At 46.4% G+C, this 26670-nt stretch overlaps 1 protein-coding gene across 1 annotated transcript in view; it reads left to right on the top strand.

The window, feature by feature from the left end:
- Window positions 1-26670, top strand: part of LOC146196751 (uncharacterized) — a 139286-nt gene that overhangs the window by 77117 nt on the left and 35499 nt on the right. Inside the window, exon 2 of the mRNA XM_084598497.1 lies at window positions 26110-26205. Coding sequence (XP_084454623.1) covers window positions 26110-26205 — 96 coding nt within the window. The remainder of the gene's footprint in view (window positions 1-26109; window positions 26206-26670) is intronic.

A 26670-nucleotide genomic window follows, 5' to 3' on the forward strand; every position in this document is an offset into this window, starting at 1 on the left:
GTAGTAGTGACTCGAAGTTCGTGCTATCTGACTACTCTTTTTTTTTTTTTTTCGTTCTATTCTTACTGTCTTTCCGAGCTCTGTTTTGACGCGTCAGAAAGTGCCGCTTGACGATCGTCTCCCTCTGCTTTTACGTGGCGAAATCGATTATTTTTGCACGGAGCTAACTCTCAAAATAAAGCTCCAACCTGCCTGTCGTAAAACAGGAATGTCTGAAAGTAGCAAGCGTTGTTCATATTTTCAGCATAAGCAAAACTTTCCATACTTAAGAATTTCGCCCCCGAACATCATAAGACCGGCTACAAGCGGTAATGGATCCAACCCGCTAAGTTTATATATGTAGCACTTTCGCCATACAATAGAACGTACGCAGGGTTAATAAGTTAAAGTGAAAATGTTGGCCAGTAGGCGATACCCTGCACTTGCATATCGCACAAAAGATGTTGGGCCGAGGACGCGTGCGCAAATACTCGCATAATCGTCATCTCTTCAATGGCGTCAAAGTAACCGTGTTATCTCTCCATGATAAACACCGGAACTACCACAACAACCTGCAGAAAAGACATCGAAAACGCCGGCGGCAAGGCGAGGCTCACCACGACTGTCTTCGGCAGGGCTTAGGTGCGGCAGCCCTTCGAGCGGCGTCTTTTTCTGCTAAACACGAACGTTCGGCAGTGCAGCGCAAATCCAGGAGGCGCGAGACGATGGTAAAGATTGCTGCGAGCGACTAGTAAGCCTGACGGCGTCGGTGGGAGCGCGTCGCTTCATCGCTCAGTGTCGAGAAGCTTGTGTCACACCCGCGGGAGGAAGGAGCGACAGAGGGGACGAGAAGAAAGAGTAGGCTGTGATTAGGGATGGCATCGGCACGGCCGCCACCGCCAAGCTTCCTGTTGACGGAACGCAGCACGCCTGGAACACGTCACTCGTGTTTGTCGATCAGAGCCATTGCTCCGGGCTCGATTGATTGCAGGAGGTCTCTGCGAGACACTACTCAAAGCCAGACATCAACCCCTTCCCTTCCCCTCTAATCCCACCTTCGTGGATGAGGAAGTGTGGGTTATATCAAACCCAGAGTGTCTGTATGTTGCAGCGCCTCTGGGCGGCAGGGGCGAGAGACGATGTCATTGAAGGTCGTTCGTACATTTCCAACAGGAGCAGAGGACCATTCCATTTATTTATTTATTTATTTATTTATTTATTTATTTATTTGTTTATTTATTTATTTATTTATTTATTTATTTATTTATTTATTTATTTATTTATTTATTTATTTATCTTTACCCTCAGGGCCGTACAGGTATTTCAGAGGCATTTGGAAGGAAAGGAGCCAACGGTAATTAGGTGGTGCAGGTGATGGTGGCAGTGTGGTATTCACATACAGACACACACACAAAAAAAAGATAGATAATTAGCGCACATAAGTGTAGTTTTCGAAAGGCTTCTCGGAATAAAATTCTTCCTCGTGAAAATGTGCCTGTGCATTTTCACGACTCCCGCTCATCGTTTAAGATACCGTTTGCGCCGATCGTTAACCTGGTTGTGGTTTGTGAGGTTTAACGTCCCAAAGCGACTCAGGCTATGAGAAACGCCATAGTGCAGAGGATTCCGAAAACTTCTACCACCTGGGGTTCTTTAACGTGCACTCCAGCCGTGCTTGATAAGTAGGGCACATTTCTAGAAGCGTTGGAATAGAGCAAGCGTTAACCGTATCGCGGAACAGGGAATGCTAGAAGGCAATCTATGTGGCTGTACTTGCGCTGAGGAATCCTCCAGCAGTAGTTCTAATTCAGTGCAGGTAAGGAAGCCTCGTCCTCGCCGTAATTTTCAGACCCTTTCGGTTTCAGGGACGCATGGGAGATCCACCACACGACGAGAGAATTGTGTCGCCAGAAGACATCCGTGGAAGGTTGCGCATACCGTCCAAGGCAGGGTGGGTGCGTCCAACCTGCTCTCTGATTACGCCCAGGGTCACGCGTTGAATGGTAGCTCATCTTATTCCCACTCACACTGGAAAGGCACTCCTTGCAATTCGAATTACGTAAAAAGTATAGCGCGCGGCAATCGGTACGCGTATTGGTTTCAGATCCGCGTCTTTTTCAGCTTCACACCGGTCGTGGTGCTGAACTACCGACTAACCAGCTAGTTTTCAGTCTGTTGAGCTTCGTTCGACAGCCTTGGACGGTGCAAATAGCTTAGCGTCGTTTGTACTTGTTGCATCACGTAGAATAAAATAAGCTCTGCTGATTCAAAAAGCGCTTGGTAAGAAGCCTCGGATGTTTCACACGAGGCGCGTTCGTGCCCTTTGTGCTGGCTTATCGTGCGTTCTTTTCTTCTTTTTCTTTTTAGTCAGGGTAGGTACTATGAGAAAAAATATCTCGCTGGTTTTCTCCCTTTGTACGCATTTCTTATCGAATCAGACTGGAGTTGCACAACAGAAGCATCACGAAATACTCAGATAAACAAAACGGAAAACAAACAACAGAAAACGTTGCTTGTGGAAACCCCGCTCACGGCGTAGCACATTCCCTTCGCAATTCATACGCAGGATGAATCGGCGCAGCAAAAAAAAGAAAAAGAAAGGCGCATGAGCGAAGCCTCGCAATACGGAGGACAATAACAAGCTCAATTTCGCCAATGCGTGCATTTGTGGTTCCATCGATCAGGCTGGCTTGCTGAAAATTCGCTGCTTAAAGCTCACGCGTCCTCTTTTTTATATATATTTATCTTATTTCATTCCGCAAAGCATTATTTTTTCATGGTCCACTTAGCGTAACGCGGTTACGTATAGACACCCGGTGACCAAAGAAGCAAGAACAACTACCATCTCTTCTTGCTTCTCTTAAACCAGCGCTGTGCGTCTCTTGCGATTCGCGTATGGTCGTCGCATAAACATTTCAGCTCGAGATCTTGAATGCGCAGAACCATGGGAGGGTCAAAGCGAACATTTTTTTTTATTATTATTTCTTTTTCCCGAAATGCATTCCGCGAGTCGAGTCGAATATTCCGCCACGAAAAAGAGGCTTTGGCCATAAGCTCCAGCCTTTTTTCCCGGAAAAGCCGGGACCGCGATCGTAGGAAAAGCAGGGCCATTTGAAGCAGGCTTGCGTGGTTGCTAAAAAACGTAAAAAAAAAAAGAAAAAAAAAGACGACGCAAGGCACTGAAGAACAGTGCGATTGCCGAGCACTTTGAGGGTATTGCGGCTGTTCAAGTCCGGCGTCTCTTAAAAGCAATTTTTCTTCAGTCCGCCAGCTATTCAAGGTACTAAAAAGAAATAATAGATCAAGTAAAAAAGGAACAACTTCATGTAACGGTACTGGTTTATCACATATGTTCATGGCGCCGCATCTTTACATTTTTACTTCTCTGAATGCATAAAAAGTAATGAAGTAATGTGTGAGTATTCTCTTCTTAAGGAATGCCATTGAAAAGCCGCTTCCTCGCCGAAGTAGCTTGGACCAAGCACATGCGACGTGACAAGACGTCAAGTTGACTTTAAACGCCCCTCTTTTCAATCGAGTACTTGAAGGCATTGAATACATTGTGATGTTGTTGCTTTCGGTCGTTCGTATGCCTTTTTACTCCACTGAGGCACGTTGCATTACGTCGTGTAGGTCACGAGTTGGAATTGTTAACGGAAATTATTGCCCTTTTCAAAACGGTAGCAACGTTTCTTTCAATGGCTTATTGGTCGCAGCGGAGAAGGGGGTACGATGGCCTTGTCTACGCATAGCTCTATGCTCCATAGCAGGGTTCAGCTTTCCGGCGTTCGTTTGGCAAGAGCGAGCGTTGCAAAGGAACCTCGCGTGCTTGCACACAGCGCTGGTTTCTTGACAAACCGTTCACCAATTCCTCTCTGCGCAGATAAATAGCTGCGCTTTGGAAATAGTTAAGTTTGGGCGAACGCGCGAATTGCAGTGTCCAGAAACGTAATTTATTAAAATATTATCAAAATAGTATTATCAATAAAATAAATTTATTAAAAGAAATACGCCAGATGCAGGGAAAAAAATTGCTTTCTATAGTGTTCGAAAGATGTCCGGCTTGAAAGCGGAGCGGTAGGCGGTCGACTCTAGGTTTGGAAATATCTTAAAATCGCCGACACCGACTGCGAAAGTTTTGTAAATAAAATTAATAATGATATCGTAAGGCCAAATGAAAAAGCGATCGTCCATTTGTCATGTTGAATCGGAAAAGAAAAACAGGTGTCGAGGGTTACCAGTCAATGCCTCATGAGTTAATCTGCCCACGCCCACATTTTTCCGTGCCTGTAAATTTTGTTGTTGATTTATGCATATACTATACGTATATAACCGTGTTTACAGCTGGTAACCGAAAGCCACGAAGGTTGCCTTTTTGCGCCCACTTAAAGAAATTTAACCCCCTCGGTGTCCTCGGTATACACGACTAGCGGGTACATACAGTGCCGTCCACATTTAAGGTGAACAAGCGAGCACGTCGCCGTTCACTTCTGAGCTTCACCAACTGCGCTTCGAAGCAGATCGGCAGCCCACGCCAAGCACCACCTCCAGCTTCATCTGCACATGCGCTACTTTGCAGCGGACTTGCAGGATTGTGAAGCTCAGAAGAGAACGGCCACGTGCTCGCGCGTTCACCTTAAATGTGGACGACACTGTACGTACTCGCTAGTCGTGTGTGCTAAATGACGTTCAAACGTTCAACAACAGCGCCGCGTATTACCATAGGCTCATCTAGTCTAAGAAAATCATCTCGTTAGAAATGTAGGTCAGTTGCCCGATAAGAACTGCGTTTTCAGGCTCTGGCAAACGCACTACGTATACAACGTGGAGACATCCCATCCACACTCCCTGTCCGGATCGATGACGCAGAGAAATTCATATCGTGGCGCTTAGCATCTCGCGTGTCTGATTACCCCTGCGAACGTGTAACCACGCACGTGTATTTTTACAGACTAACTCTGGTGACCATGTCTCAACAAGTCAAAGAACCGTTTAAGCAATGCCGCTGTTCAGTGCGCCGATAATTCTTCGCAGCATCGCCACGAGGTGGTGTCGACATCGCGAGAATCACCAATAGGATGTCAGCAGATGAGCGGCTGGAGTCGAGGAAGAAGGGAAGAAGAAATAGAGAAGGAGCTAATCCTATTTAACTTTCTTGCGCGTAACTAAGCCAGGTTTCTAAGAAGACAGTCATCTTTCAACTTTTTTTTAACCCACCCCAACTTTTTAAACTCCAAATGTACACGAGGCGCACTTCTGGAGTATTGAGTGTCTTTATCACTTTTCTATGCAGAGGTGCCCTCGACCGCATGCTCTTTTGAGGCAGAAATCTTTAATCAGGCAAAACTATGAAGTTCGCTAAGTTTCTCGAAATTGTGCATGGACCGCGCTCCTATTGTTCTCTCTTTCTCCGCTTTCTTTTGATATCGCGCGACGTTCTAAAGCAGTTGCGCCCTCTCGAACAAGCTGCTCCGTTTTATCAAGATCTCCCAAGTTTCTTCTGGTTTTCTCTTTTCTGCGCCGGTCGTTTGCTCGTTTTCTTTTTAAGCATAGGCTTATACGGTGCTTAAGAAGCTTGGCCGGCGCTAGCCCCGTTTTTTCCCCGGAGTTTGCTTTATTTCGAAACGCGAGCGTAAAGGGACGACGTCAAAATCATGAGGGCGCCCCGAAGAGCGGGTGTTTTGGAGCGTGAAAGCCTCCTCTCCTTAAAGAAAAGCATCGATAAGCGATTGGGGTGGTCGCCACTTCTCTGGCTGCTTTTCTGTTTATTATAGGCCTTTTCTTACTCAACCATACCACATCACAAGGAACGGTGATCGTTTCTTTGAGAACTCGTAAGACCGAAACCGAACGACTTCGTGGGCGCCTCGAAAAACGCTGCGCGGTTTAAGCGCCTCGAATTTGCTCCATGCGCTGTCTTCCTCCGCAAATGATCTCTTCCACGGATTTTCTCACATTTCTTTTTTTTTTTTTTTTTTTTTTTAATCTCCCACCGTCATGTTTCTGAATTGTGCCGGTCACGAATAGCCGCATAATTAGCATCGAGTATTCTAGTATGACGCTATAACACGAGATTCAATTTCTCTTGCTTCTTTATTATTTTACCAAACCAAGTGATGCCTCCCCCCCCCCCCCCCATTTGAATGAGATTGTGCTACTCATTAGCACCCACCTGAGGACAACCGATGGCTCCAACTGCAGGCTAAAATTTATGGTGGATTTTATTTTAACCCTATTTAATATATACTCCACTTTGAACGTAGCAATATTTCGTTCGCTACGTTATCATGACCGGTAAAAGCGCCACGTGACTCAGTTTCATGCATAGCCTAATATCTTACATGCATACTTTGTTTATTTATTTTGTGTAACTGCTTTGGGTGTACAATTAAAACCTTTCCATTTATTTATCCTTTTTAAGTACTCCTGCCTTCGCAACATGGATAGCTGGGCGAGTTGTTGTTAGATTGTATTAGTAAAGCAGCGCCAAGGACGAATACACGACTAATGAAGAGGACAGGACAACTTTTGTCCTTTTTTAAGCTGTCCATTTGTCTTTCATGCATTGTTTTATCTTTCGTTGAGCAGGCCCAAGTTACTCTCTCTAACTGGAACTCTATTAGCGTAAGTGAGCACCACCTCTCGCTGTTCTGAGAAAACAAAAATAAAAAAAATGTTGTCTTCTTGTGTTTGATAGCCTGGCCCACCAGGCCTTACAGCTCTTTCCGTTTCTCCAACGAAAAGTATACTGCATGCTTCGCATTATCGTAATATGTTTATTAGTTAGCCCTCACGATCGCTTTCTCGGTGTTTTTTTTTTTTTTTCGTATCATGAGTAATAATACAAATAGAGTATGCCTTCGCCTCTCCGGGCCGCATGCATAATTTAAGACTAGCTGGCTGTTCGAGTAACTGAGCATGAAAGTGAACGCATTAAAGTTCCATGTATTTACAGAGCATTGCCAGACGCGAGCGGCGGCTGCGGCGACGTACTGTACAGAGTGAAATCGTCTCTCTCTTTCTGTCTTTGTATTTTGTATTAGAGGGTAAAGAGTAGTTTCCTCGTATTTTTGCAAGCTTCACCCCCCTCCCTTCCTCGGCACTCGGTTCGTTTCCAACAACACTGGGCTGAAATCTCTCTCCCATTTGATGCAGTGCACTGCTGTGCCTGGCATCTACGATCCCGTGCGATTTGCGCGTTAAATTTATTCATCAAGGTTCTTAGAGGGCCCCAGTGCGTAAAACTTTGCATTAAGCGGCAGCAGGTGGTGGTGCACGCGCGGTTGGGATTCGCGGGGATTAACGCCACCGTGTCCACTCGTCTCTAATACCGCCTCGTTAATCCGAACTCGGTTTCAAGTCCGCAACTCCGGTTCCGACTAAGAGGTTAATTATTTCCCGCCACGTGCTTGGCCGCTTTTCGTTTCGCCGAGGAGACTTAATTTCCGGTCGTCTGGCGCATTGAAGGAGGGCAGACCGCTGATTATGGAACTCTAACGACGTCCTTTTGTGCTCGGAAATCGCCTGCGAGGCCTGTTTGATTTACAGCGCCTCTCAACAACTTAGGGCTCCTTGTGCTCAGTTTCTTCGCAAAGCAGGATTTCGGGCACGACCAGGCTCCTCAGCAGACTCCATTTTTCAGCCACCCCACATCACTCACCGCCCGCGCCTCGGGGTTGCGCAAGCGGCGATGGATGAGCCACGAGTTACAAGAGAACGTTCGCAGCTTCAACAGTCCCGAAAAACGATGAAGGAAAGAAAGAGAAAAGTAGACACGTCTTCGTTGCATATTTTTTTTTTCCTTGCATCTCTTTCTTTTATTCATTCTCGCTTTTTTTCCTTTTAGAAGAATGTGTTGTAAGTTAAGCCACCTTTTCAGTACACTGCCAGCTGAGCGCCGAACGTCCCACTTCCCTGCCAACAGCGTCATCGCCATGCCACCAAGCGCACAGCCAAACTCAACGCAAACTCGAAAAGGTCAGGTCTAAGACATGGAGTCAAGCAGTCTCCAAGACGGTGTCGAAGCGAGTTCATTCGGAAGAACGATCGTTCCACGTCTCCTCGAACAGCTACGCGGCGCCCCACGGGACATAGCGCACTTCATCACCGGTGAATGCCTACTATGTTTTGTTTTGTTTTTCCTTCCTTCTTCGGCGCTATTAATCGCACTGGGATTCCCGAAACTTTCGCGCCTCGATTTGCTTCGATTCTCTGACGCATTTATCCGTCCCTTCTCTTTTTCGCGTGTGCGACTGAAGCTTCCCGAGTCACTTTGCTTGATTCTCTTTTCCTTGCTTTCTGTTCCCCATAGTGTATACGTCGTGCTTTAGTTGGCAACGCCCCGCGCCGTCGCCCACTCTGTCCCGGTGTTCTTCTAAATTGATTTCCGCGCGGAGCCGAGAATGAACTGTCGGTGTCGCCCTGTGCATTCCCCTTGCCTTTTGCTTCCTTTGCAGCGGTCACGTTTGCTTTTTCTCTGTCTAATGATCCACAGCAAGGTCGTCCGGGTGGTCACGCCTGTAACCCTTTGTTGCCAATCTACCTGCGGACATCCCTGCCTCCCCTGACTCGCCCACGCACACACTCGAGGCCTTTCGCGCCGCGTTAAGTCCATGACCTTTGCGTTGCGCCATGCGTGGAAAGGAACACAGCTTTGGAGAACACCTAGATATTTTCTGTGATTTTGTATATTGTTCTGTTCTTCCGGCCATTGTCGCGGATTAGTACTCGCTCATGGGACTGAGGAACTACTCTCGGTAGTCGTCTAGTGCTAGATGCCTAACATCACAAGTAAAAAAAAACATTAATTCCAAGTGCAGAGATTTAGTCGTCAAGAGTTGTCTCTAGTGTCAACCGTGCGCTAACGCGAGAACGAGAAGACCAAACTCGTTAGCGCAGTTATTGAGTTTAAGCGTCGAAAATCATCCTAGCCGCGTGGCTATTTATATACTAGTAGCTAAGACATTCATGTCCCGGTCAGCAAATGACGTCGCTGAAGATTAAACTCACAATCTCTTCGCATTTCACTGACCCAGTTTTTCAAGACTCAACTTTAGCACAGTTTTGTCGTAATTATAACCTCAAAAAGTGCTAAAATAAGACGTTTAGAAGGCGTACGACAATGTAACGGAATCAAATAAGAACTGCTTCGATTCGTGTATACAGTACTTGGCTTCGTGCCGACGACCTTTACGCGTCGTATGCAATCCCCTACACATACTGCAATACAAATTGGGGTACCTTCTGCACTTTGTTTAAGAGCCTCTTTGACGAAACGCAAAGCCAAGCATATGATTAATCCGCCACGGTGTCAAGTGCAGTCGCCCTTGCACCCGCTATTTTTTTTTTTCTTTTCTGTGGGCTAAGCCGCCTTTCTGGAGGAACTAAGCGGCTTATCATACCACGTGACCTCCTCCCAACGGCTATGGGTCGCCTTGTGTTTGCAGTGTGACCTCTACCTGGTATGCAAACAGCTCTCCTTGCAATACAATTGAGTTAATCAGTATGTCATGCCGTCCGCAGCTTTTTGTGGCACGTACTGGTACTTTGGCACAACTAATTTGGTCAAATTATCGCCACGTGCTCGCATCAGCGTTTCCTATGAGCTTCTGCTATACGCAACAGCGCGCGACAAAACACAAGCGGTTCCTGAAGAGCTTCTTGCGCATAACCATCGTCATCATTTTGAATGTCAGGACACCATGTCCCCCTCTTGATATTCAGCTAACCTTGTCTTACGAACTGCACCCGTCCTATACCCGACAATCTTCAAAGCAATGCGTCCCCCTCCCCCCTGACGTCGCCCACTGCAATGCCGGTTCTGATGGAAGGTGACCACAAGCACTCTAGACTACTTAATTCATGACTACTTTCACTCACTACAACGTAATACGCGTACCAAAAGCCATATTTAGGTATTTGGTCAGTGCCAGCATATTTCTTTACTCATACATTGGGGCGTTCCCACGCGTAGTATACGTATACACCGAGCCTATACTTACTGTTCAGCATACCCGACCTGTTCCTTTTTTGACAAGTAAGAAAAACAAAGGACGAGATAGGGCGATGGTTGAAAATGTCCAGGACTACGTAAATAAGTCATTCTTAACAGCACACTGCTTGAAGAACCAGTGCGGTCACGGCGATATTGGCAAATTATTGATCTAGCAGCTAATCGAATGACTTGGAATGGCTGCACTGTATATGCATGCTTATTACTGAGCCGCATGCATTCTTTTCCCGCAACGCAGGAATGGCAGTATACAGTGATCGCTGTCGTGTTGTCCGTTATACCAATCACGGCAGTACGCCCTCATTTCAGCAAGGCGAAATTAAATTGGTTTCACCCCAAAGCGGAGAGCGTAGATCATTATTTGCGGACTCAGAAACGAATTGTTCTTGCAAGAAAAGACAGAATGTAATGTTTTGTCCCGCCACCTTGGACTGGGACATCCAAGTTGAGGTTAAAGATGAAGACCTCCGCTGAGATCAGTTTTCAGTCCTGCACGGTTAGCCCTCGCTCAAGTCTCGTGTTTCCGGACTCAGAAACGTAACCCCCCCCCCCCCCCCCCCGCCCCCCCCCCCTGTTTACAACTCCCAGATTGAGTTGGTCGCTTGCTCGGCGCACAAACTTCGGGGACATTAAGCGGAGAAGAAACCAACAAAACAAAGAGAGAAGCGTTAGGCTGAACCACAAGAAACAACGGCGTAAATATTTTAGGCCTTTCGCGTCCCGTCCAACGGCACAAGAAACAAACAAAGTTCATTTGAGGAAACCTCGCCATGATTAATTTTTTGTACTTTTTTTCTCTTTGGTTCCTTGCCTTCCCTTCGGACAGCTAGTCGTCTTCTCGGGTAGGCAGGACAAGGAAAAAAGTGTACCCCGAGCTGGAGCAACGACAAATGGCCGCCGCGACGCGTGTTGGGGAGCGCCAAGGGAAAAATGGGAAACTGGGATGGGGAAGGGAAGAGTGCTGGGAGAAAGTCTCCCCGTGAAAGTGGAGGGGCGTGGACGACAGTGTCGTGTGCGACGGCACCGGCGGCGGCGAAGGTTAATGCAGACAGATGCTCGAGTCTGGCGAGGGAAAGCAGTCGCCGTGAGCAGCCACCGTACCGAGCCGTAGGCGTAGGCGGCGGTGGCTGTGATGGTGTACGCGACGAAACTGGGAGGAGTTGTGGAGGCGGCGTGCGGTGAAAGACAGGTCATTCGCTCTCCCTGGTAGCGAAAAAAAGAGGACGCTGGAGGGTAAATTAACGACCCAGCAACATAGAGGTATGGAGAAAAAGGAAAAAGGGGACAACATCAAAAGGAAAAGGGGAGCATAGTAGAGTCTCGGTTGAGCTCCCGCTCCCTATATATGTTGTTTGGAAACAGCAATGATAGTAGGCTTACAGCTTGCGATAAGATTGTAAGATCAAAGCGCAGCATGCTACTTGTCAAGCTGGAACTTTATCAGAGTCATTTGGTCCATACCTGCCCTGCTCTTAATATACTTTCAAGACGTTCCCGCGACAGAGCATTAAAACAAGAAAGTAAACGCATGCAGGCTTGCGTGCCTTCGGAAAGGGCTGTTGTCTTTACTGGGCGCTGAATTATTATTTGTTCTTGCTCCGTTCTTGGCACTAGTTTCTGCGTTTTGATTCAGTTTTCTTTCTCTTGGCTTTATGAATGTTTCATGTGCAGGCTAAAGAAAAAACAACGAGGGAGATATGCACAGCGTTAGCTATTTCCTGGCTTCATATTGGCCTTTTTTTTATCCTGAAATTACCCTAAAATGTGATTTGTTATTGCGTTCCTACCCGCCTAAACAGACGAACATTCTATTATCCAAACGCTACATGCGTGTCGTCGCGTGCTGGACTCCATCGAAATTGGCAAAAGCCAAATACACACTGAACGCTTCTTTACTCAGTTTATGTTCGTGGATTTTGCGGCTCTGTCTGGCTTTGTTCATGTTCGTCCTGCAGGAAATGGCCCACTTGTTTTGGAAGGAAACTAGATCTAAAAATTCTAAGCCTACTCAATTCAAACCAGTCACGTCGTCATCGAAAAGGAACACCGTCAACGCCATTTAGAAGCCCATTGCCATTGAGCCTATGTTCAGGGATCCAAATAAAAAAACACCTCCTTGAAACATCGTGGTTCGTTGCGAGAACCGCCGTATAGGTAGCGACATTTGCGTGCTGTTCTTTTTTGCTTCATTTCTAGTGAAGCTCGGCTTATTCGATACAAGGACACGGTTATCTCTCGATGCAGGCCGACTTCAGTTTCTCCCCTCTCTCTTTCTCCTTCCTTCGCGGTAAGTGTCATCGACCACTGAATTGTACTCCTTGCGAGTTAGATTAGGTTAGGTTAGGTTAGGTTAGTTTGGTTTAGTTCCGGTTAGGTTAGGTTAGGTTAGATTAGGTTAGGTTAGGTAAGGTAAGGTAATACGTGATCTAGTAAATATATAAGAAGGTGGCACACATTAGATGGCATCGCTTCACGACAGGCGGTTTCCACGTTGCCTAAGCGTGACCGCCTACATTCCACTTTTTTTGCTGGAATGTGAACGTGGGAGTTCTCTTGACGTTTACGGCGATGGCGCTGTTTATGGAGAAGAAAAACAACGGTCGCCATAGAAATAGCAAATATATATATATATATATATATATATATATATATATATATATATATATATATATATATATATATATATATATATATATATATATATATATATATATATATATATATATATATATATATATATTTTTTTTCCCTTGAGTGTGCGAAAAAAAATATGCTGTGATATGCCTAGAGTGCACGAAGCTTCACGGTGTATAGTGAAGGCCACTTCCAAAGGTAAGACACGATATTCCTACAAACTACCCAGGGACCCGCGTTTAACGAACTGCGCGGTGGGCGCCTCTATAAAAGGGGGCCGACACTCCTTATACGGTCCGCTTCTCGGCGGCGCCTTTTAATGCCTGTAATTTGCGCACGGGGCTTGTAAACACGAGCCAGGCCCGCCAGCAGAGAGAGTCTAGCTAAGCGCGGGGCCCGCCTTGGTAAGGAGCTGAGGTGTAGCGGCACTATACGGCCGAATGAGCTCGAGTCGCTTCCGCTAACGCTGCATACCGGTGCAGGAGAATCCCTGACCTGCGCTCTTCGTTGCCGCGTCTATGCGTTCAACTTTTTTTTTCTGTTTGCGTTAGTGTGTCTACCCTTTTACACCGGGGCCGTCTCGGTAGTGCGGCCCGAAGCAATAGCTTCGCTCTGGTTTACATGGTCCGAGTGCAGTTAAGCACATGCCAGTGCCTACGCTTGAATGCTTGTAGCGTTAAGGGTGAACTTTTGGCCTTCGTCGAAGAGGTCTTCGTTATTCGAAGGTCGAGTTGCAAGGCTGATTATCGTTCGCATTGGGTGTCGCCCCGCATTTCGCATCTTCTGTACGCCACGCAACTAAATTTAATCACAAATCGTTAGTGACTTTGTATTATGTTACGCTATACTGTGTTTGCCTTTGGCGCCTGCCAGAATTTATCAAGCGGGTTTCAAACTTTTTAGAGCGTGTACATATGCATACTCCTTCTAGAGACCGAGTTTCTGCTATTTAAATAAAAGTAATAAATCAACTCTAACTGTAAATAATTCTTTAGTCAGTGAAGTAACATGCGTTTCGTCGTTCGGTGATTCCACTTCCGCTCACATCGCAATTTACGGCAAAAAAGTCACGTGAAAACGGAATACCCTGGTTTGTATTGTTCCTAAAACTTCCGACATTGCATTTTTAAACGCCACAGTATTAAAGGTTTCCTTCGGCGGAAAACCTACATTGTCAACGTCAACGAAAATACAGATTGGTCGAGTGGGTCGTGACGTCATCAGACATGCAGCAGGAGCATCAGCATAAATTATCGTTATGAGGTCGCTACAAGATTTGAACGTCATAATAAAGTGCATGTAAGCAAAGTAAACTAGCCATCTCTTAAAATGAAACGGGGTTGTTTTGTGATGGAGTCGAACCTTTGACCAGTGGCTTGCATGCTACGTGTGTAAAAAACTCAGCTAAAGGTTAAGCATTGGGTAAAAAAGAAGCCACGAATTGAAATCCTTTTCTATGCCATATCGTAACATGGTAAAAAGGAATCATTCTGTTTCGTATCAGCACCTTCATCGCCGTGTTCGGCCGCGACGGTGTGTAACTACTGTGTTCCTGATGTCAATTTCTCCCTGGCACTTTTTTTAACAGAGAAAGAAAAAGATGGAGGCAGCACATCGCTGGGAATGTGTGCCATATGCTTCCTTTACCGAACGGAAAGGTGCTTCCTTGCATGATAGGTCCCATAAAGCACACCTAATCTGCATTCTTCCCCACCTATGGGCGCTCAGTCTCCCAAATTGAGAGGTAAGGGACGATCGCTGTTCCCCTCTGCGCAACATAGCCATCAATCTTTCATGCCTCGACTTCGGCCATTTGCCGTCTTTTTCTTGTATTGAGCAGAGCGTAGAGGTATATTCATTCGGGCAAGAGTTTTCTGTCGGAACCGAGTTGGCGGAGCGAGCTCTTTCACATCGCCGCCCCAGCGGCTAGAAGGATGTCGCAATCAATGGAAGCTCCCTAGGACTAACGAGCCTCCGGGGTCAACTTGGAAGCGGCTATCCAGCGGGAGTGAAGAAACGTGTCCGAGGAAGCGGGTGAATGAACGTAGCGAGAAACGGGGGGAGGGCGGGTAGGTGGCGCCGCTGAAAGGTGCATGACGCCCTACTATGCCCACAAAAAAATAGATAGAGAGAAGGAAAAGAAGAGCACATTAGAAAGTAAAAGGAGGAGAAAATAAGCGACCACTCAGGATTCACACGGAAAGAGTCACAAGAGCCAGCGAACGCGGACCGCAATCGGACATCAAAGGCTACTAGAAGAAAAGAAGCCGGGTAGCTGTTATTCTCCACTCGCCGCAGATTGGACCAGAACAGCGGGCCTTTCTCCGAATCGCTAGGAGCGTTCAAGCATGGGCGCTCGGGCAAGCTCGTGTCTCCCTGCTCACGACCAGACACGTGCTTGTGCTTCAGTCTTGACCGCGAGGACTTTCTCGCTTTCAAAGGACGTTTATATAACATGCTTGCATTTCCATTCGCCCATGCGTTTATATACCGGCTAAATGCGCGAACGAAGTAGTGCTTTCGAATTGATTAAGCGCTGAAACTGATCCCCTTTTACCAGCGCGCCGAAGTGAAACACGCGTTCGACAGCCATATGCGCGCTACTGTGCTCCCTTTTCCAGGTTAAAGAGCACAGTATCACTTGCAGGAAGCAGGATTCGATTCCATCTTCTTCCGCATTAGCCATGGCAACGCAGTGATGGTGGACATACACGCGTCTAGCATTCGATCCGAAAGGGTACGACTTTCTGTCCTGTATATCACGAAGCATTGAACTGCTCAAGGGCACAAACCGCTTTGCAGGTGTCAAAATTAAGGAAGGCCGCCATTCGCTGGGCTCGAATGTGGCGTGCCCGAGAAGGTCGTGTGTGGTTATTTTGAACTCAACGTGCAACGTGCAGTTTCGTGATCATGGCACGAGAGTACTTTCACACCCTCTTAAAAAAAAAAAAAAAAAAAAGAAAGAAAGAAAGAAAGAAAGAAAGAAAGAAAGAAAGAAAGAAAGAAAGATGAAACTTAAGAAAAGAAACCTGGGAAGAGACGCCGATTGACTCCATTTTCTTTACATAACTTGCCTGCGAAGAACCACGAGCAGTTCATCAATCGATTGGTGCGACTTACCATCCTCCAGTCCATTGCCGCGATGAATTCCCTATTGACAGGTCCGCGAGCCACTGCGCCTGGCATGTAAGTATTTCACCAAGAGGCCAACTCGTTCTCGTCAGAGCCGTAAACATAAGTCCGCAGCTTTGTATAATAAACGTTTTTCATTCTCGACCTCAGTAAGGAAACCAAGCATCTGTACGCAATGAACCTGGCGCACTCTTTTTCAACAGCGAAAAATCGTCCCCGAAACTCAATGCCACAGCGAAACGAAGGGACGGTTACGCAAGTACAGTGGTGTAGATGTCAGTCTGTTGACCCCGAGACATTCAAAAATAGAAAAAAATGTTAAACCGGCGACGGGAAAATTGAGCTGGAGGGCATGAGATCGAGGTTTTGCAATCAATTTTCGTAACTTCACTTTTTTCTGTTTCTTTTTTTTTTCTTTTTTTTTTTCGTTTACCGCTGAAGACGAATGTTTCTTCGCTAAATTTTTATTTTGAAAGTGAATGCACATTTCCAGCTTTCTCTGTCTATCTGTTGTAAGTGTGGTGTAAGAGTTGATAGGGCCGCTACAGAACGAATCTGACTCCACGCGTCCTTAAGGAAACGACAGTACAGTGTGTTTCTACATAGAGGGACTACTACACCGCAACCTTCGGAGGCCCGCCAGTCATCGGAGGCCCTCCAGAAAATCACGAAATAATTAGTTTCAGTCGGCAGATTCACGCTGCCTAACCATTTTCAGTCAAAATTTGTCACCATTTGTAGCTGTTCAATGAAATTGTTTACTTTGAATGCTTTGGCGTTTTGTGTTTCCTCTACTCTGGAAACGAGCTGCATGTATCAGGTGTACTACACACTCCAGCAAAACGGGTGGGTCGCAGAGTACTAGTTTCAAAACCCAAGATACATCTTGCTTTTGAGAGGAAAATAGTTCATCTAATATTCCGAGGATGACTCATCCAGAGAAATTGGCCCAAAGGAAACAAATCCTCTCTTTTCTTGCGAAGTAATCGTTTCTTCCGTGGGAGCGAAGCGTTCCCCTTCATACTCCGTTTTCACTTAAGCGATATCGGCATCAATTGAAGCGCGAACAATACGTAGTACGGGCATTTCACATTTCTGCGTTCGCTTACGCGAAAAGGTGGGTTATTAATTCCTTGATGTGCAGAACAATTCACGCAGTGAGGATAGTCATAACATTCGTATTGGTACGCGTTTTCAATTTCTTACAGTCGTACACATCTTTCCAATAAGTGATCAATGGGCATCGCCATATTTTTTGTTCGCTGGACTGCTTTTTCCACTTGGCGCTAGCACGGTAGCAGCCGTAGGGGAACCGGTTTTCAGCAGTCAAGACAAGAGGAGCGCACAATAGGGCGACGCCCAGTGCCCACTTATTGGGACGGTATCTATGTACACCTTAGCTCAATAGATGAGCTCCTTATTCTCCGTGGCTTGCTTCGCATGCGACGCGCGCAAACGCTTGTACGCCGAAAGGCCACAAAACGCCATCTCTCCCTTTGTTTTCAACCTTTAAACCTGTATTGAAGGGCTTTGGCACTACTTTAAAAAACATTTCAGCGCAGATATTTTTCTTTTGAATTATCCACTACATTTTCCACGCCGCATCGAAGTAGGGAACATTTGAAAGTTGCAGACGCTAGTATTTTCATATAGGATGACCTGTTCGCAGTGCAAAATTCTATCCAACAACAAACTCAACGAGCAACCGAGCGAAGCAAGCAATAGAGTATGCAAAAAAATTGATCGTGGCATCTAGAGTGAGGGGAGGGGAAAGAAAGCAGCATCACTGTGCTGTCTAGCACTCTGGCGTGAAGATGCTTCTTTGCTGCTGCTGAAGCCGAGAGCTGGTCGGATTAAAAAGCCGTTTTCTCCGGTTTGCCGTCGCGTCAGCACCTCGGGGGGCTTTATCGATAGGTTGCTTTTACTTACTGCGAGGCCACGGTGTGCGAGGCATAGGGAAGGAACGCTTCAAGCGGGGCTGGGATGGGCTTACTACGCCTGAGTGGAACCCGCGGAACGAAGTGGACCGTGCTTGGTTTTTCTTGGGAAGGGGGGGCTCCCTGGCGCCTAATTTTCACACTAAGAAAGATATATGCCCGGCCGGTTTTCCGCTCACCAGACGAAGAGCTGCACTACATCGCGGTGTAAGGCTGGGGCGCAGGCCTCGGGCACTCTGGGCGCATAGCGCGGTGAAACCGTTGTGCAAGGCTTACTGAGGCGCATAAGAGAACAATGTAGCCAAATTCATTGCCCGTTGACCTCACTCAATATGTATTAGCTCATGATTTTTTTTTATGACTTAGTTCGCACTTGTATGTTTTCATATGCTTTTGCATATTCATAGATACAAGGAGTGCATATGATAAGGGACGAGTTGATAGGTATGGTACGATTTTATTTATTTATTTACTTATTTATTTTCAATATACTGCACCCCGAGGGCCAAGCAGAGTGGACAATATATAACAACAGCCAAGGAGATAATAGCAAGCACCACACAACCGAAACAAATGATTATCCTTAGAAAGAAACTTAGAAAGAAAAGAAAGAATGGAATTTTAAAACAAGAACTGCACTAATACAGATAATAGTGATGGTATAGAGTATGTGTAGAAAGGAAGAACGCAGGTTACAGCTGAAGTTTAGAAAACAACGCCCTCCTTATCATCAGCAAAGATCTGCATGCGGATTACGTACTGTCAAACACGCCACCAAATAATTTTGCCGGACCAAGAATTTTCACCTTTTTACTGAATGAGTCCATCGGAGCCGATCGCTTAAGCACGTGTCCGAGCCATATCTCAGCACTTTCGCGTCTTCAAGAATCTCACAGGCCTTTCGGTCTTTGATATGACCGATTAGCTGCCTTCTTTAACAGCAGTGTGTAAAACTTTTTCTCTCTTTCCTATCGTAATATTAGCAGTGTTCTGGTAAATACTTCCCAGCAATCGCTTCCAGTGACCTCACAAGGATTGTTGGTAATTATAGGCAGGAGGTGTCATTTCATTTAACCTAATTTGTCATTCTGCCCTCGTCGTGCCTACATTCCCCCTTTGTTCTGCCCGCACGCGCAGTTTCCTTATAAAGTTTTAATGTCCTGAGTAATAAACGTTCACTGGATTTTCTCTGTCTTGAACAGACCTCCATGCCATGATAGTAATCCATACAGTAAATTGTGTTACCCGCTTGGGTAACACCGCCACTGATGTTTAGGTATCCGTTTAAAGATTCGCGCCACGCTGTCGCCTATCAAACGTCTCTGTTGTGGTCCTGCCTCGGCATGGCCTCGTTTGAAGCGAAACATAACTCAAAGCTTCTGCGATGCAAGAGTTCCCTCTTGTTTCTCTTATCGCAAAAAGTTCACTTCAAAGGCACACGGTGAGCCAGGCGAGCTCACCGAGTATTTGGCCACAAAGTCAACCCCTTTGTGGTTTGTTTAGGTTTAGAACTAGCGCGCTTTTGGAGAAGCAAATAAGCTGCCTACCGAAAACTTGCCTTCTATCAAAGAGACTTTTAATTCTTCCAGCCACAATTCTTCCAGCCAAAGACACTTCAGCGCTGCCGGGTTCATTATCCAGGAGCTCCGCAAATGTCTCAGTTCAATGCATAACTTGCTTTTGCCCAATGCGTTATTTATACGTAGGAAGAATTCTGGTGTATATTCACCAAACTTGTCATTTCAAAAGTGAGAACTCAAGATTTCAAGGTCGTGGATTAAGTTATATGGAAAATATTTGCCTCTATATTGTCGCTTCAACTGCAATTACAGCATGACGTTCCGGGCTGGACCCGGGCTTTAAATCTGAGCGCCGGGCCGGGCCGGGCTCAGGCACTTTCAGAGTGGGGCCAGGTCGGGCTCGGGTCTTTAGCGTCGGTACCGGGCTGGGCTCAGGTTCAAAATTTCGGCCTGTGCACACCTCTAGTTCCTGTACACGTTCATTTATAATATGCTGGGACGTCAAATTAAAAACAAAAACAAGAACACATTTGGCGGGGGGGGGGGGGGGGGGGGGGCACACCGCGCTTTTCGTAACACGGTCAATATTTTCGCCTCCCCCCCCCCCTTTCCATCCCCTTTAGATACTTTAAGGTGGCGCTCGGATAGGCAGCCGGGGGGCGCCTGCGCGCCGAAATGAGATCCACACCTGCGGTCGGTGTACCACCGCGGTACCTAATTCCAGGCCCGCGGGGATACGATGGCCGAGCGGTCTGAGTCCGCCGTCCTGCCCTGTAAACGGCTTACGTCCCCATCTCGATAACACCTGCGGCTACAGTCGATACACCATCAAACCGCCCTTATTATTTCTCCTTTTAAAGGTGTATATCGCTTTATTCTCTCTTTTTTTATTGCCTGTCCTGTTCTCCTGCAACCCACTACAATGCTCGCCAGAAAAGTTGATATTCTTTGGAAGCATTTGAAAAATAGGCCAGAGAAATGTTTAGTGGATTTAGCTGGTCCAGAGGAGAGAAAACTTAAAAAGAAAACGCAAGGGAGCAGCAGTGAGCTTTAAAAAATGAGAGTAAGTATATTTCGCCAGGCTGTGTTCTTTGCCTTGGTGTGGTTGCATTGTTTGCTAGTCTTTTTTATTTTTGCTTCAAAAGCAAAGAGAAATTTTGGGTATCTTTCCCTCATCCGATCGTGTGTGTATTTATACCATAGTGGGGATCAGCGTGTGCGGAAAGTGTTCATTCGGAACTTCCTATTTTTTAACATAATGCTGCGAGTCATGGCTATAATGTCACTCAAAAATAAGAACAGTGTCAGGAGAGAAAAAGAATTCTTGACACGCGAAAAATTGGTTCACTGGTAATGTCAAAGCAATTTTAGTCCTTTTTTCTTCTTTCGGGACATTTATTGCTGTGAATGAACGCGTCAAGTAGGAAATTATTCCATTCTGTTGTTATTCCGGTGACTGTTCATATATACTTAAGAAACGTGCCACTGCACGCAGTTGCATCTGCGTCCCATATTAACTCGTAGATCGTTAAGCCTGTTTGACATGCAAACTAATACGCTATCGATTTCTGCCGCGGCGACGCAAAAAAAAAAAAAAAAAACTGTTTCCAGCTGTTTTCAGAGCGATGCAGTTCCGATACATTGGAAATGTTTTGTCTGTCGCTGCCCCTCGCCGCTGAGTTATTTCAATCGCTTGCTTATGAATAAACCTTTAGGCAAAATCTCGTGCTCTCCTATACTCTAATAGTACTCGCGCACTATCAGTGGCCGATTTTTCTAGTAGCACACAGGCGAAAGTGCAAAAACACAAATCATGTATCACTTTTTGGGTTTTTTTTTCTACTCAAAACAAACTATCTGCCCCCCCCCCCCCTCCCCCGCCCCCTTTATTTTTAAAGTAAGGTCAGCAAATCAGCCGTGCTGTGTGTATTCCATGCCGGTGACAAGTTGTGGCAAAGCGATTAAGGAAAGCCTGAAAGGTAATACGTGAAGGTGTGGACAGATTCTCACTCTGCCCCCTTTGCTCCTACTAGGCCTAACCTTAGCCATGAGAAAGTTGCGTCGGTAGCGCCGTCTCGCCGGCATCGATCGAGGTTGTAGGCGCTCCCAGACGGCGGCGCCAGAGAAAGAAGAGAAAAAGAGGAGGGTGATCCCGCACGCCCACTTCCGAGCTGCCACCTACGCCATGCGATCGTGCCTTGGCGGGAGGAGGGAGAGGGGGTAAGGAAATTGGGTGTAAGGGCAGGGAGGTGTACCGAGGGGGGACGGCACGTAGGGGATAAAAGGAAAGAACGTTCCCGGAGATCGCGTGGGGCACTGTGATGAGGGCAGGGGACCGGGAAATGCTGTTGCTTCTGCTTCTGCAGTTGTTGCGGCAGACAGGCAGAGCGGTCTATCTGACCCCTTCTCCCCAGATCCTTCGCTTTTGTCTGCGAGACACGCGAGGGGATATGTCGGGAGAGTAATATTGCGGAGAGCCCCGCCGGGCCGCGGGGGCCAGCGTGGCGCCGTTAAATCATTTGAATAATTTGCCACGCCGCCCCAGAGAGCGCTGAGCCGGTAGGGAGGTCTGCATGGTTCATACTGACAAGAGTAATAAAATGCGGAACTGCCACTTTCTGCGCTGTCATTGTTTCTTTTTTATTAATATTAGCCCTTCCGCTATACCTTTAACAGGGATATTGGGGATGATCCTGCTTCGCCCGCTCATAAAATTATTCTCGTCCGTCCATTCCACTTTCTTTTTTTTTCTTTTAGTGCGGGAACTTGTCATCACGCACTACCCAACTTGGAGATAGCAACGACGGCTTTATTGAAATGCTCGTGGGTGCGAGCGCACTACGTAAAAAGGGAAGGCTCCAGTAGAGCGGTACTTTAACTGGGCAGTATTTGTTTGTTGGAAGAGTGATAATTTGTGACTGATGGGAGACTGGCTTGTACTCGAGCGTGAACAATGCGGGGTCAATTCTATATAAAGTGTGGCGATGGCAATCTCAATGAAACACCCAACACCTGAGCCGTTGGTGCGGGAATTATTTCGACTCATGCTAATTGTAATAAAATCACGAGGCACACACCTGCATTTCACAAGAACGTGCGTGGCCAACTTGAAAATTTTGTAAATCGTGCAGACGCCTCAACTACGTCGACGTTCATCGAAGCAATATAAATGGCTGTTGAAAAGACGACAAGGGCAATTACATCAATTTTAATGTAATTTTAATAATAAATAATTGGTTCACAGGAAGGGAAAGGCACAGTGGACACCTGAACCGCGCCGCAAGGGAAGGGATGAAGGTGGGAGCGAAAGTGGAAAGAGAGAAAGGGGATAATGTATGCGTTTTTATGCCTCTTTTTGGGTATTGTTCATGCTTATCTGGCAGCACAAGGTGCAGCTGTTTCTGTGCAAATTGAATTTAATAATTTTCTCTGCTCTCAATTCTAACCCGTATTCTGAAACCAGAAACGAGCTCAACAATCACCATTTAGCATATGTCGTTGTAGTCTGGCTTCTTGGATCCGCGCGTAAAACACTGTCTGTATACGCATGCGCGGTTAACATGTGTGTAAATCCTTGTGCAAATTTGTGTAAATCCTTGAAGCTCCATTTTAGAACTGGCGTCTCTTTCAGTACAGCTACGTAATATATTAATTAAATGAACTTCCACTTGTCGTCACGGTCTCTTTAAGCTGACCCTGCACTGCACATTGATTTATGTTATATAACGTCGCTGCACTATGCCTAATGAAATTAATTCTATCTACAGCTTACTGAACGACTCAGTTGTGTGCTCTTTGCGTTTCATGGTGAAGTACCGCACAATTAATGCAGCCGCAGCTATTGTGCACATATCATTTACGTATAACTACCTGATGTTCGTTCACTAATACCAGAGTTGAAATTATAGGGCAGTTTGACTAGCTGCCGCGGTTAGTTCATCTAATAATGCATAAAAAAATATTTTGCTAATTATGTAGAGCACCCAACTGTCGTGCGTAGTATGGCTTTTGGTTATGCTATAGTCGGCAATGATATAATTCCTTTTGGTCAAGTCTCGGCGCTGCCCCATCATGCTACGGGTTCAAGTCGGGGTGCACCTTTCTAAAAACTGTAAACGCTCAAAGCATGTGTGCTTGACGAGAATAAACGTTAGCCCCGTGTATTCACAATCGGAGCTGAGTCTTTCTTTCCAGCTTACTGTTTGCTACTCGCTGTCTACATTTCCCCGAGTTCCTAATTATGTCCCTCTTTTATTTTATTTTTTTTAACTGACGGCTTCATAAAGCATGGTATGCGCCTTGGCGCGACTTTCAAGCGGTGCGCGGTGCACCCGACCAGGCATCCTGCACCACTTTACAAGACAAAGAGAAAGGAAAAAGAAGTTAACCATTCTGCACTGTTCGAAGGAAAAGGGTGGCACAAAGGAGAAAGAGGAAATTGAGAGGTCGGTTAAAGTCAAAGGATGTAGATGACGTACATTAAACATGTGTTAGTCCAAAGTTCAGAGGAATCCCCCGAAGTGGAGTCGAATTTGCAATAAGGGAGTGATTAATTAATCGCACCCACGTAAGCGCAGCCGTACGTTCACAAAGGAAATCTAAGCAGTTTAAAACAAGTTTCTAGCTGTACGGCAGAGCTTAGGTGGATGTCAATGAGTACTCATTCCTTTATTACATTAAAAATGTGCGCCATCGTCAAGGGGGCACGCAAAGTGTGTGTCAAACTGTCAAAGTTGGCTACGAGGTGTCATAGTACTTGACGCAAGGCAACTTGTTCTCTATCTTTTTTCTTTGTCCTTTTTTTTGCGCATAGAGCTTGGTAAATCAGCAGCCCCATCTTCCGTTTACTCTACTTGCCATCGATTGGCTTGATTATCGTAACCGCATCGCTGGAGGCAGAGGAGGACGTCATTATTACGTTCGCAGCTGGCGTCGTGCTATATCGACGCTGCCAGTTCGCCGTCCGATAATAGCATTCGCGAGAGCACGTACTCTGCTGTACTCGGCACCATGTGCAGCACAAGTCGTCAGCCTGCTGGCAATGGACTCTGGCTTGCCATTTAGGTGCAGCGAACGTCAGTGCGCACACCAAACGGTCTTGGAATTATTTGTTCGTGCAGCATTGAATACCCCGAAAGGGAACGTCATTAAGTTCGACGAACTCAGAAGCGCAAAAAATGGAGCAGTGTTGCTGCCGGTCTTCTCTGAGGCAAAATGTAGCAGATTTCTGGTTGAAATTATGGCACCGACGATGCGACGATGGCAGTAAGACATAGAGACTGAACAACATCATAGTGGCTAAAGGAACAAGTGCTAGCTAACGATCATCATCATCATCATCGTCATCATCATCATCAGCCTGACTATACCCACTGCAGGGCGAAGGCCTCTCCCATATTTCTCCAATTAACCCGGTTCTGTGCTAGCTGCATCCAATTGACCCCTGCGAACTTCTTAACCTCATCTGCCCACCTAACTTTCTGCCGCCCGCTGCTACGCTTTCCTTCTCTTGGAATCCAGTTTGTTACCCTAAGCGACCATCGGTTATCCTCTCTTCGCACTACATGTCCTGCCCATGCCCATTTCTTCTTCTTAATTTCCACTAGAATGTCAGTAACTTGAGTTATTTCTCTGACCCACTCAGCACGCTTCTTATCTGTTAATGTTACCCTTACCATTTTTCGTTCCATAGCCCTCTGAATTGTCCTCAACTCGGAGGGCTAACGATATCCTAGCCGAAATAACAAGAGGAAAATGAACATGGACGTGCGCGGAGTATGGTTCCTAGAGAAGCGGATGTAATTCCACAAGGTAATTAAATGGGACAAATCGCGAAGTTTTGAGGTGCAGATTGATTGCATACTCGCAGCTGAAGGGCAGTATTGTAATCACACTAAGATGCATTCTTCCTGTAGTGCATATGCGTGAGATGATGATGATGATGATGATGATGATGATGATGATGATGATGATGATGATGATGATGATGATGATGATGATGATGATGATGATGATGGTAAGATGTAGTGCCCTACTGTGATTCACGGGGGTTGTGCGCGTGTGGGCACTGCCGGTACCGCACTGCGCCCAACTGCCAAGGCCTGGTCGTGCTGCGGAGCACATCCGAGCTGTCTGGCTGTAGTTCGCTGGGGTCATTGGCGAGGGCGACGCGCTAATCGCTGTCGGCGGCGCGAATGTTGCGGTCGCGCCCTCTCCCGCAATACTCTGGCGTTGCGCCAGTCGCCGCCCCTCAAATCGTGCTCACTCTAGCGCATGCGCTGTATGAATGCAGGGGAAATTGCAGCAAGAAGCTCACAGTGCCCTCCGCTTTTTTTTTTTTTTTCGGCTTTGTGCTTCAACTGGAAAGCTTTGTCGTGCATTGTTCGGCTCCACTAGCAGCGGCTACTGTGAAAGTGCAGCCTACTGGTCTGCATTAATCAGGGCGCCCTTAATCACCGTGTTACCACACCTTTATTCCACCGTGTGCAGCCTCTGTTCTAATCCGCCCTCTCTGGGTCTTTCTCGTTTCGACAATGAGTGGGCTGAGATCTCTTGTTTAAGCTCGTGGCCACTCGTGATTACCGTGGGATTATGGGGGAAGGCGGAGGGGGGGGGGGGGGGGGGGGGGCAATTTAGGCCTGCTTCTTGCACAACACATGTGATTTGCATAGAAAGCCCTGTATTACACAGAATGCCTTGAAAACACAGAATATGTTTCTTCAAAGCGTTTTTCTTTGCTTACTACATCGCTACGCTTGATTACGTGAGGAGCAGTTTGTTTCCGAGAATGACCGAAAAGAAAAAAAAAAAAAGCACTCAGAATAATGTACACACGGTGCGTTATGTCTATGACGGGGAAGGTAACTTCATTTGTTTTCTGTCCTTTAATTCGCAGGACTGCTATCATGGGACGTCAAGGCCACCGGCACGGATCTGGCTTCGGCCGAAAAGGCCTGCCTCTCCGTCAAGGTCAGCGCAGGACCACACAACGGTGAGTGGCATATGCTTCTTTGTTCACGAGTAGTTTCTTGAGCTGGATGCAAATCAACCTATCCGAGAATAGAACGATCGAACTTCTGCCCGCTTTGGTGCTAGATAATTTACGGTATCTTGCATAGCAAATAGAACAGGAGACCACGAGCACAGGATGCACAGCCTTTAATGGTCTGTTGCAAAATTGTCCCCAGAGTTTAGTAGAGCAAAACCTACGGTGCACGAAATTTTGCGATGTGTTCAGCAGAAGCAGTATGCATACAAAAATGATGCAAAATTACCCCCAAATTTTTCAATTTATTCAATAATAACATCCCGCATTTCACAATATAGAGAATTTTAAGTACCATCGAACAGCATTACCGTTGTGCTTTCACAAAAATATGTGCTCCTTCCGCTGGTGGTTTGGACTTTTCAGAACATCAATTCGATTCCGTTGTCGTCACCTGTTAACTAAATGGAG

The sequence above is a fragment of the Amblyomma maculatum genome, chromosome 3, assembly GCF_055883805.1.
Source record: "Amblyomma maculatum isolate TAMU_Amacu chromosome 3, ASM5588380v1, whole genome shotgun sequence".
Lineage (NCBI taxonomy): Eukaryota > Metazoa > Arthropoda > Arachnida > Ixodida > Ixodidae > Amblyomma > Amblyomma maculatum.